Consider the following 12,535-nt stretch of genomic DNA (forward strand, 5'->3'; position numbering starts at 1 on the left):
AGAAAAATAATACACAGAAGACAGATAAAGAAAAGCCAATAAATGCACAACTGGAATTCCTGAGGAAACTGTGGGGTGGGGAGGGGTTTCAAAAATATAAAAGAAGACCTATAATAAAATAACTCAATCTTTGTCATACTTATATTAAAGTGTTGCATCTGATAATGACCTCAATTTACTTAAGAAAAAAATGTCTAAAAAATAACTGGCGGGAAAATACTGGAACCATATTTAGCCTTAACAAGCAGTTAATGCAGGTCCACTACAAGGATACATAGCAATATCTTAGGTATCTAAACTCTGAGAATTTCTCAGATTCCGAATTTCCCACTGAAAACTTTCATGAGAGAGCTTCCAAGAAGTATTAGGTAGAGAGCCCAGGAACTGAAGTATTGTTAGTATTGTATTATTCCCAAAGAGTCCAAGGCCATGTCCAATTGGAACATTTCACTTCTCCCTATTGCAAATATCCAAGAGAGAGAGAATTTGGGAAAGTCTTTCTTTGTTTCTTTCTTTCTTTCTTTGTTTCTTTGTTTCTTTCTTTCTTCCTTCCTCTCTTTCTTTCTTTTTTTTTTTTTTTAATTATTTATTTATTTAAGGTCTTAGTTGCAGCACACAGGATCTTTTTTTTTTTTTTAATGGGAATTATTTATTTATTTATTTATTTTGGGCTGTGTTGGGTCTTCGTTTCTGTGCGAGGGCTTTCTCTAGTTGCGGCAAGCGGGGGCCACTCTTCATCGCGGTGCGCGGGCCTCTCACTATCGCGGCCTCTCTTCTTGTGGAGCACAGGCTCCAGACGCGCAGGCTCAGTAATTGTGGTTCACGGGCCTAGTTGCTCCGCGGCATGTGGGATCCTCCCAGACCAGGGCTCGAACCCGTGTCCCCTGCATTAGCAGGCAGATTCTCAACCACTGCGCCACCAGGGAAGCCCTCTCTCTTTCTTTCTTTCGACACCATTCTGGAAGTCAGTGACACTACCTAGCTCCTCTTTTGCCTCTGGATAAAGCCATATACTACTTCCCTTTCTAGAACTAAGTAAAAGAACAGATTTAAGAGACATAAAATAATATAGCATTTCTTAGGTCACAAGAAATATTCCTTCACAGCTTATTACATTGGAAGACAGCTTAATTTAGTACAAAAACTGTAAAGATTATTCATGTATTCATTATATAATTATACTGATGAATTTATACAAATGACTTAAGCATTTCCACATACATAGTTGAACATAGTTACACAAATGGAAAGGTCACACACTTCATTTTGAACTTTTAATAAGTCCTGGTCAGCTGTTGGCACAAAGAGTGCATTGTTAGGAAACAAAATGGTACACTAATTGTGAAATGGTGGCTATTTCTCTATTTGTGTTGAGAGCAAGTAATGACTCAGAGGGCAGAGCCAAGACTCCAGTACACAAGACAAGAGCTAAGAGAACGGTGAATCAGGAAATTATTCCCAAGGGGCAGAGCTGGTCCCTAATCAAAGAGCATTCTCTGTGTCCAGAGTAGCAGCCCTGAAAATATGTACCTGACCAGATTTCAGAATTGCTTTGGATCAGTGGCTCTACACACCTTCCATTTCCTCTTTCTTGAACAGGAGTGTCTATTATAGTTATCGTATCCCCCTCTCACTATTGCATTTTGCATGTATGTGTGAAGGTGAGGTGGGAAGGGCAGATAACTTGTCATTTTAGTTCACAAATCAAGAAGAGCCACAGTTGAGCAACTGCAGCTGAGTCTCTGAACCTGTGGAAACTTGTCCCCACCTGGACCATGTTTAATGAGGAAATCCTGGACTTAGAGCTAATATTGTAATTGAATAAGACTTTTGGGGTATTGGGAGGGGGATGGTGTATTTTGCATGTGCAAGGGATTTGCACTGTTGTAGCCAGAGTCTGAATGGTAGTTGTTTGTCTTCAAAGATGACTCTCCAACAATTCTTATCATCTCACTATTTGCATGCCTCTTCCATGAAGAAGTGCAGACCATTTTCCCTTGAATCTGGGCTGGCCTGGTGACATACTTTGATCAACAGAATGCTATGGAAATGGTGTGGTGTATTTGAGAAGCTGGATTTTAAGAGGCCTGGCAGCTTCTGTCTTTGTTCATTTGGTATACTCTTGCTGCTATTAAAGGAATTCTAGCCTAATGACAAGAGACTATGAGGGAAGAGGGGCCCAATCATCCCAGTGCCACTGCTGAGTCTAGTCCCCAGTCAGCTCAGCTGACTTCAGTTGAGTAGTTCCAGAAGACCAGCAAAACTTCCACCCAGACGACCTACAGAACAGTGAAATTCAAAACATCGATATTGTTCTAGGTCACTAAATTTTGGAGCAGTGTGTTACACAGCAATAAGTAGTTAGAACATTAAGTGCTCCCAACTGGATTTCAGACATTTCTAGGTAAGTGTGGGAAACGTGAAATATGCCAGACAGGATGCCATTTTAAAAATACTTTTTGGTTAGAGGAAAATGAGACAAGTGTTTGCATATATAGGGGGAAAGCAAAGGGGCAGGCTGGAAAGAATGGGAAAAACAGCATTGCCTGCTTCAGACTTTGGGCTGTAAGCCTGGACTCCTGACAGGGTCCTGCAGGAAGAGACAGAGGGCACTTAGAAATACAGCTTGCTGCCCGTGTAACAAAGAGGGACTTGGAAATTGTGCCAGTGTGACAGGCATTCTCTCTCTTTGTGTGCAGAGCAGGAACACAGCCCCACTCTGGCTCTTTGGACACTGACCACTTTGTGGGTCCTAGAGGATGGTGCCCAGATGCAGATGTTCTTGCCGTGAGCGGGTGGGCTGTGAAGCGTCAGCAAGAGCACTTCTGCTGGTTTCTTGAAAGTGTCAGTGAGTGAGAGAGCGTGGAACCTGAGCAGATGCCCTATGAGCTCCTAAAACTCCACCCCCCTCCGCTCTCCTAGAACAAGCTGGCTCATATTTTGAGGTGGCTTCATTAGGTTGTGAGCAATGGAGTAGAGAAATTTAATTATTATTGTTAACATGACCTTATTTGAAGCCATAAGTTGGTAACTCCTAGAATAATTCAGGTCATATAATGATACTTGTATTTATATACACAATTATATTTAATATGTTATATAATTATATATATTATTAAATATAATATCTTTTTGCAATATCATGTTTCTTTCATACACATTATCCCTTTTAAAAGCCTCCTGACCACCCTGTGAAGTATGTAGGTCAAATAGTATTGTCTCCATTTTTAACTGAGAAGTAAACTCATCTTAAATAAGAGATTAAAGGACTTTCCCAAGATTACAAAATAAAAGTGATAGAACCAGGACTTGAACTTAGCTCTCCTAATTCTAGTAATCAGTGGAGGATCTGTGCTTCCATGCCAGATTGGATGTAATTTGTATGACATATAATACAAACTTCGGAATTTTTTATCTGTATGCATATCAGCATATACATACATACATATATTTGTGCATTCATCTACACATGTAAATTTATTCTGAAGACGTGTTCTTACATCTTATCACAGATGTAAAGAAAAAATATACAAAAACAAAATATTATTGGGGTATAAATTACTATTTTGTCATAAGAAATATACCCCCACAAAATCTCCTATAATAAATATATGCTAACACAATATTTCAAAAATACTTTTGCTTACTCTTATGTACTCATTTCTTAAAAATTATTCTTGCAAACACATTTCTAGCATCTAGCATAATTTTTTAGGTATAGTCACTACTGATATAATGTTGTCTAGCAAAAAGGTTATGCATCAACAGTTTCCACTGAAATAAGCTGTCATCAGCGCATTTCCTTATGAAATAATATTCATTAAAAATAGGATATTCTCTTAGCTAAAGTGACAGCTCATCACCTTGTCAATTTTCTATAATAATATACACTTTACAATACGGTGCTAACAAGACACAAGGTAGCATTTCAGTCATCTACTAGAGTGTCAAAATGGAGACTAGATATACTGCATTCAAAGAAAAGGTGCCAATTAAATGTATTCTCTCTACAGTCAGTGCTCCAGTATCATACAATAATGTGATCTGTATCCTTGTTATCCGATACTAGATACTAGTGTTCCACCACATTCAGTTTCTCTCTCTCTCTCCATTTTTCAATATTAACCCCAAGCATATTTTCATAACCATTACAAGACTTGGCAGGGGGATTACCAAATCAGGGAATGCTGAGATCAAGAGCCTTGGCAGATGCACAGAAGTGGAGGAAAAAAGCAGAACACTTACAATACGGGAGGAAGCACAATGCTTAAGATGAATATGTTTACAGTCTGTCGCAATTAAATTGGAATCTTTACCACTGGTTAGCCATCTGACTTTACACAAATAATTAACTTTTCCAACCCTCAATGTCTTTTTATTAAAATGGGGTTCTTAATTCTACCTCATTGGGAGGGTGTGAGGATTAAATGGTACAATGTTTGTAAAGGTTTTAGCCCAGAGCCTGACATATAATAGAAGCCTAATAAATGCCAGCTCTATTCACGTGCCTCACTTTAAAGATGCCATTCCATTGAGAAGTCAGTTCTCTGTCTTATTGTTGCACTTCTGAATGCTTTTAAGGGGTTTTTGTCTTTGTTTTTCAACAGTTTAACTAGATATACCTCATTTTGTTTTCCTTTGTATTCAAAAGAAATGCTTGCAATTCATTTTATTAACCAAATATGTGGCTTGAAGTCTTTCATCTACTTTGAAAAATTCTCAAAAACAATCTTTTAAAAAACAGCATCTAGCCAATTCTTTTTCTTCTTTGCTTCTACAACTCCAATTATACCTATGTTAGTCTTTATCCCTGAGACTGGTATCACTTATGCTCCTTTCTGTATTTTCCATTTTTTTTAAAATTCTGTGCTGCAGCCTGACTAAACTTTGTCTAATTTTCTGTTTAACTCCTTTATTACATTCTTTTTTCTGTAACATTTTATTATAAAAATATCCAAGCACACAGAAAAGTTGAAAGAATTTTACATTGAACAGCCATATGTCCACCAACTAGATTCTGCCATTAATATTATATTATACTTGCATTATCACATATCTACCTAACCAATTAACTATGCAGTCATCAATCCACCTTACTCTTTAATGCATTTCAAATTAAAACACACACCTCACTACTACACTTCCTTCTAAACACCTCAGCATGCATACCATTAGCTAGAGTTCAGTATTTGTCTATAGTAGTTTTTATTTTGAGGTAGAATTTATATACAATGAAATACACAAATCTTAGATATTCATTTGCTGAGTTTTGATAAATGCAAACACTGCTGTACCTAATCCTCTGCCAAGATATAGAATGTAGTCATCCCCCTAGAAAGTTTCTTCATGCCTCTTCCCAGCCAGTCCCAACTTCCTCACCCATAAGCAATCACTGTTCTGATTTTTTTCCACCATAGGTTAGTTTTGCCTGTTCTAGAACTTCATATAAAGTGAATCATACAATAAGTATCTTTTATGTAAGATTTTTTTACATAATATAATGCTTTTGAGATTCATCCATGTTGTTAACTATACTAGTAGTTGTATTGATTTCCTAGGGTGACTGTAAAAATGTATCAAAAGTTGAGTGGCTTAAGACAACAGCAATTTATTGTGTCACAGTTCTGGAGACCAGAAGTCTGAAATCAAGGCACTGGCAGAGCCATGCTTTCTCTGATGGCTCTGGGGGAGAATCCTTCTTTGCTTCTGGCTTTTGACGTTTGCCAGCCACCTTTGGCATTCCTTGGCTTGCAGCTTCATCACTACAGTCACATGGCTGTTGTTTTTCTGTGTATCTTCATATCATCTTCCCTCTATGTGTCTGTCTCTGTGTCCAAATTTCCACAGGGAGTGAGGGGCAAATCCAGCCCTAGAGGGAAATGCTTTGCTTCTCAGAGTCCAGTGGAGAAAGGAGCCTCCTGTTCCTGAACGCTGCTCCCTCACCTGCAGGGAGAAGCTGCTGGAAGCTAAACTTTCAAACAAAAACCCTTCTTGCAATTGCATCACAGGTGTTGATCCTAGTCTCTAGTTATATGGGTTTGTTTAAACTTTGTTTCTGGAAGCTACTCACATCACCCAGGTCCACCACTCAGATTTGGGAGACAAACTCAGGAAAGTCTTTATTTCAGTACTTCTTTGAAAGAATCTTTAAAAAGCAACCAGAAACCTTCCAAACATGTATTTCCTTACAGGAAAACCCTCTGAGAACACAGGCAGCATGCCTTCCGCAGTTTCAGAGCTGGTGTGGACAGCACACCTCGATGGGGCTCAGCCTAGCACAGCGGTCAACTGCACGGAGCCCTGACTGGGCACAGAGTGCGAAGTTTTTTTTCCTGCTAAAACGCAGTTCCCCTTTAAATAAAAGAGAAAAAGAACAGAACAGGGAAAAGGGCTCCTCTGAGATGAGGGTCTTCCTCGCACTGCCCTGGTGGCAGACCCAGGTGTGGACATGGTGGGCGCTGGCCCTTGTTGACAGCAGGGATGGCGAGGCTTGACGGTGGATGGTCTTCCGTGGTGGACCCCACCTCTCACTCCCCCTCCTCCTTCTCCTCCTCACCACGCACCGGCATTGGGCACTTGCTCTGACTTAGGCTCCTCTCTCCCTTGGGTGTTCCTCTCCCTCTAGTGCTGCTCAAAATGATGCTTCAGTTTTAGCAGTGGAAAACAGGTATCCATTTATTTTTACTTTTTTAACCCAGAACAAGTTGCTAGTGGAGGAGGCCCCCTTCTAGTACTGGGGCAGCCCCATCACCCTGCTGGGCTGGCATGCTGGCTGCCCCTGGTACATGGAGTATATGGAGTCTTGTGACAGAGCCATGCTGCCAAGATAACTGTCCTGAGACAGCCTGGGCTGGGAGAGGTGGGCCTGGCTCACCTGGAAGGGCTGGCTGATGGGGATGCAGCCTGTCTTCAGGGCACCCTGTGAGACAGATTCGACGGCACATGTCCGGCTGGCCTGGCTGTTGAGGAGATTCCTCTGGCTGGCCCCGGAGGCCCAAAGCTGTTCTTCTAGAATCCCCCATGACCAGTCTTGCCTTTTGGGGTGCCCCACCTGTGGATGGCCTGTTAGCTTGTCCAAAATACCCCGGTGGCAGCATGGGTGGCATGACCAGGTTGGAGGCAATGGGGACTGTTCATGGAGGTCATGAGGCTGGGGTAGGCAATGATCATGCTGATCTGGTCATGGGTCTGGAAGCACATGTTCAAAGGCTGGCCCTGGCTGCTCTGATCATAGACTGATCCTGGGATAATGGCTTTCCGGGGTCATACATGGATGTTGTCATGAAGCGGGCTCCAAGGTTGATGGTGATGACTAGCTTCCTGGGCTTGCTGAACTGCATGAGGCTCTCCTGCAGATTGTTCAGTGCCCCTGCCCCCAGCAGGTGGTTGTAGTTCAGCAGGTGGTTCCAGAGCAGCTGCTTGGACAGGGCCCTTGGGTTGCCCATAATGTGCTTTGGTCAGGGCCACATTAAGTGCCTGGGGTTGTTTAAAAATCCAATGCTTTGGTGCTTACTTGCCCACATGCAGAAGATGATAAAATTGTTCTTGAGCCCCTGAAATACATCCACGCTGCCATTCTCCACCTCTTGGTAGGGCTTGGTGTGCAGGGAGTTACTGAGCTGCATGTACTGCGCTGGTAGGAGCGTTGGCCCTCATAGGGCATGATGATGGACATGATGATGGCAATCTGGTCCAGCTTGGCAGCTGTCTTCATTAGCTTTGTGGTGATCTTTTCTATGTTTGCAGCTTCTCGCCTGTTAGGTAGGAGGTACCTGACCTGATGATCTCCTCCTGGCCCTGGGTCACACAGAGCATCTTCACATGACCTCCTGCTGTTCTGACAAGGGTCCTTGCAGAAGATGTTGGACAGGAAGGCGCTGAGTGCAGGGTACCTCTGATCCTGGACCTGGAGGCGGATGACGCCGATGGGAAAGGTGCCCAGCACCACCAGGTACTCAAGGAGTGACTGGGACAGCCCAGCCTCGGCTGCCGTCTTGCATATCACCATGACGCCCAGCTGGCAGTGGCCATCCACAAGGATCAGCTGCTTGGCTCTGAGGACACAGGGACCGTGCACTCCAGGGCCCAGTGGCCTGGATCCCTGTGAAACTGCATCTTGGCAAGCTTCGGTCACCCGCATGTACAGCAGATGACATCTGTGTTCACGAGCAGCTCCCTCTCAGGAGTCTGCTTCAGGGCCAAGTACCACTTCTGGTCTGCAGACGACAGCTCCCAGGTCTTGTCCTTCAGCAACTGCAGCTTCTGGAGCTCTGGCATGCTACCTGTGTTCCTGATCTGCTTGTGTAGGGCCAGGATGCGCAATGGGGAGCCGAGGACCCTGGCGCAGAGCTGCATGACTTTCAGCCTGGTCAGTGGATCTTCTTGGTCAGCTAATCCCTGGCTATGTTAGTTGGGGCACAGACTAGCACAGGCCCACTGAGCCAGATGGTAGATGATGGTGGCTGAGGTCACATCTTCCCTGTGCCTAGTGGTCCCTGGATCCGGCTCAGTGGTCTCTGCAGCACCATCCTCAGAAAGTCAACCTGAGAGTGGTGGAGGTCTTGGAACTCTTGTGCTGTGAAGTACTCGGGCAGCTGGCACTTTCTGATCACGCCTAGCTGTTTATGGTAGATGTAGCCCAACATGGAGCTCTCCTCCACAGCAGATGTTTTCAACACTCTGCATTCTGTCTAATGAGGCTGACTTCCACATGAAATCCACCTGGAAGTTATGAGTTACCTCCAAGGTGCGCCCACGACTACTCTGCAGCTCAATGGCGATCTCATTGCCGTAATTATCAGGAGCCTTGATGACGTGGCGGATCCCTTTCCACAGGGGCACCAGGTCCCCTTTGTACTACAGGCAAATTTTGTTCCCCTGCATGAGCTGCACGTCTCCTAACCAAATTATTACTAAAGCCTGATTATCAAAGTCAGTCTTGGGCAAAGTGAAGTAGGCAATACTCTTCTTGTTAAGGCCCAGGTCCCACCTGACAGTGATGTTACCTTGACTCTGGGACTCTTTCAGTTTCTTAGAGTGGTTGGTCTCCAGCTGGACCAGAGGGCAAAATATGTTCTGGTACTGGTAAGAGTCCTCCTACCTGGGGATGATATGCTGGGGCCCCGCCTCCACCCCTGGCTTCTCCAGGTCCTCCAAGGCGGTGGAAGGATTTTCCTTGCCAAGCTACTCCAGCTGGCTCATCTACTCCATGGGGATCTGTGAGCCCACAGCTGTTCCTGCTCAGAAGGGATTGTGATCAGCCAGGACAGAAGTAGTGGTCCTGGATCCGGGGTTTCCACTGTGAACTCTCTCAGCTGATTTTCTTGAGGCTGCTCTGAGTGGCTTAGGGCTGGCTGCACAGTTGCCCCATGACCCAGGTGGCTTTGGTAAGAATGAAGCCAAGGAGAAGGCCTTGCTGCTGACATAGTCATAACACTCCAGAACCGTCTCCCCCGGGGCCCATCCTTGTGCAGAGTCATCTCTTTGCATTTTGCCCTCAGAGGTGACTTAGAATGTGGCTGCCAGAAGCATTTCCATGTCTACTGAACCACTCTTGCTGGTATCACAGTAAACCATGCAATCGGGATCGGGTATTCCCCAGTAGCTGCAGGCACGTATGAGACAGCCTTCCTGTAACAAGTATCGTCTTCATCTTCTTTGAAGTTCAACTTGGCCAATTGTTTGGTCTTGCCCACGTTCTCATTCTCGCCTGGTTCTGCAGGATGCGCACGGGTCAGCCCACCTGCGAGTTCACCGGTCCGGCTGCAGCTTCCACACGGACCCGGCCTCTAGTGCTGCCACCTTGGGAGGCGCGTCTGTGTCTGGCTGGGGAAACGCGAACTCCGTGCATTCGAACTCCGAGCCCTGCGTGTGGAAGCCTGGGAAGTGGCTTTCTGCGCATCTAGGACGGTGCGCATGTGCGGGCTGGGCGGAAACGCCTCCAAGCTCACGCTACTGCGTTTGCGCCGCACAGAGCCCTCAGCCACGCTGAGGTCTAGGCCGCTGCGCCGCAGGGCAGTATCCAAAGGGCCGCCACCGCGCGAGCCACGCGCCCAGAGCTGCGCTTGCTGCCCTCGGAGCCACCGGCAGCTCACAGCGACTGCAGGAACCGCCGTCGCCACGGCCTGTTGTAAGTACGTTGCTTTAATTTTACCTCTTCTGTCGGATGTGAGGTGGTCTCCATTGCATCCTTGATTTCTGATATTTTTTGTTTTAGGAGTTCCATTTTATTCTTTTGATATAAATTCTAGTCTTCTAGTTGATTTCTCTATCTTGTCATCCATTTCACAGTCATTTAAAATCTTTTTCTGAAAACCAGTATCTGGATCACCTGTGCATCAGTTTCTATTGCCTCCCCCCCCCCCCCCCCGCTCCCCCCACCTTATTTTTTATTTTGTATACCTGGTAAAGTTTTTATTGAATTACTAAAATTATGTGTAAAAATTATAGGGATTCTTGAAATGTTATCTTTCTCTAAAGGGGATTTCTTTAGCTTCTGGCAGTCAATTAGAGTCGGCATGGATTACTTTAATTCAAACGGGCTGAGCTGATTAACAGCTGGGTTCAAGTCTGTAAGGCTGGTCTATTTCTGGCTTAACCTCAGCATAGACTGTAGCCCTTCTGGTGTCCAATTGAATAGTTGGGATTTTTATCAGAACCCCATCCTTTTGGTGGTTCTTTAATCCCATTTTAAAAATCTTCCCAGAACCATGAAACTGACAAAAATCCTGCATAGTTTCTCAAACTCATAGCAGCTACTTTCTGCGCCGCTTCTGTGCTTCTCAGCCTATACTACTTACCAACTGGCAAGTGCCTCAAGAGGAAAAAAGGCTCAGACTGTTGGCCTCAGTTCTTTGAACTCTTCTCTCTGTAATCTTGGCCTCTTAGGTTCTGGCTGTCTTGATGCCCTTGAACTCTAATTTTAGTCGTTTTAGGCTCATGATATTGCTGAAGTTCTTTAAAAGACTCTTGACTGTTTAAAGCACAAACAGTAATAGTGGGTATGGGGTTTATAGAATATGTTGAATTAAAACATATGGCTAATATACAAGGAATTGAGTGGGGATTAAGTGAAATTATACCATTATATAGTTATTGTATTGTTCTTTAATATCTTATGAATTGAGACTGTGGTAAGTTAAGGGTATTACTATCTATAGGGTAACCATTACAACACATACCAGTGGACACACACAAAGAAGTATTGCTAAAAAAATCAATAAAATAGATAAAATTGGATAAAAATTATTCTGTAAGCACAAAAGACAATAGAAATAAATGAACAATAGAACACATAACAGATGGGACAAGTAGAAAACAAATACCAAGGTAGTAGAATTAAACTGATCTGAACAAAACCATAATTCTATTAAATGTAAATGGACTAAATGCTCCATTAGAGAGAAGTAAATTACAAGACTGGATAAAAAGCAAGACCTATCTACATGTTGTTTACAGGATGTATTTTATAATATCTAAAAACACAAATAAGTTCAGTTTGAGGAGTGGAAAAAGATATATAAAGTGAATTAAATCTATGACACAGAAATTCCATTTCTAGGTATTAAGCCAAGAGGAATGAAAACATATGTCTATGAAAATGTGTATAAGAGAATATTCATAGCAGGCTTTATACAAAGTAATAGCCAAAATTTGAAAACAATCCAAGAGGCCCATCAATACGAAGATGGGTAAAGAAATTGTAGTATATTTATACAATGGAATACTTAACAGTTAAAAAGAATGAACTTTTGATTGATGAAACAACATGGATAAATCTTAAAAATATTATCTGAGTGAATGAATCTAGATGCAAAAGAGTACTTATATGAGTATATAAGTACTCATTTAATATAAGTTCCAAGAACAGGCAAATCTATACCATGTTAATAGAAGTGAGAAACTGGTTACCTCTAAGGGAAAGCAGACTAACTGGAAAGGGGGAATGAGGGAAATTTTGGGAGTGATGGAAATGTTCTATATATTAATTTCAGTGGTTGTTACCCAGTCATTGTCAAAATCATTGAACTGTACTATTAAGATATATGCATTTTATTTTTTGTGATTTATACCTCAACAAAAAGTATAAAGTGAAGCATCACTTAAAAACAAATCTGGACTAAGACATTATTTTGTTCGTTTCTTAATAACAGAAGACAATAGGTACATACAACTTGTAAAAAAATAATAAGGAAAATTTTGTTTCCAAAAATAGAGCTGGGTTTTTTGCCATCTTATTTTAGTGGCTCAGTTAGTAACATATAACCAAATATGAGGCTGAAGACCTTGAAAAATACAGTAGATCAATGAATTCCTTCTTCCAATGATATGGTTCTCACAGAACTCTTGAATTTAGGTCCAGTGCATATGTCATAATATGTGTCCAAAATATTGAATAAACAGGAGAAGGAAAGGGTTTGGGTTTAAAGTGTATAGTGTTTGTGCTTTGAGCTGTACGTTGAAAGTAAATAAAACATTAAATAAGGAAGTCTACTCCCTTATTTAAATGACACATACAATTGTTTTATAATTTGAA

General features: G+C 42.7%; 1 protein-coding gene and 1 pseudogene across 6 annotated transcripts in view; one reads left to right on the forward strand and one right to left on the reverse strand.

Moving 5' to 3' along the window:
- The window catches only part of LOC309657705 (regulator of nonsense transcripts 1 pseudogene), a 145,705-nt pseudogene extending 135,855 nt beyond the window's left edge, over positions 1-9,850 (reverse strand). The window contains exons 1-2 of the transcript XR_014268314.1: positions 9,842-9,850; positions 1,938-9,788 (exon numbers count right to left, since the gene is read on the reverse strand). The product of XR_014268314.1 is annotated as a regulator of nonsense transcripts 1 pseudogene (transcript). The remainder of the gene's footprint in view (positions 1-1,937; positions 9,789-9,841) is intronic.
- Positions 9,773-12,535, forward strand: part of LOC309658848 (uncharacterized protein) — a gene marked incomplete at its 3' end in the record, with an annotated part of 424,808 nt that continues 422,045 nt past the window's right edge. For 3 of the 5 annotated variants that reach the window (XM_082457918.1, XM_082457919.1, XM_082457917.1), the window contains exon 1: positions 9,773-10,129. In XM_082457918.1, coding sequence (XP_082314044.1) covers positions 9,916-10,129 — 214 coding nt within the window. In that variant the 5' untranslated portion in view covers positions 9,773-9,915. Of the gene's footprint in view, positions 10,134-12,535 lie in introns of all 5 variants that reach the window. The other 2 variants (XR_014262420.1, XM_082457920.1) reach the window with 1 other exon arrangement.

The sequence above is a fragment of the Balaenoptera physalus genome (assembly GCF_965194825.1).
Source record: "Balaenoptera physalus genome assembly, chromosome: 3".
NCBI classification, from domain to species: domain Eukaryota; kingdom Metazoa; phylum Chordata; class Mammalia; order Artiodactyla; family Balaenopteridae; genus Balaenoptera; species Balaenoptera physalus.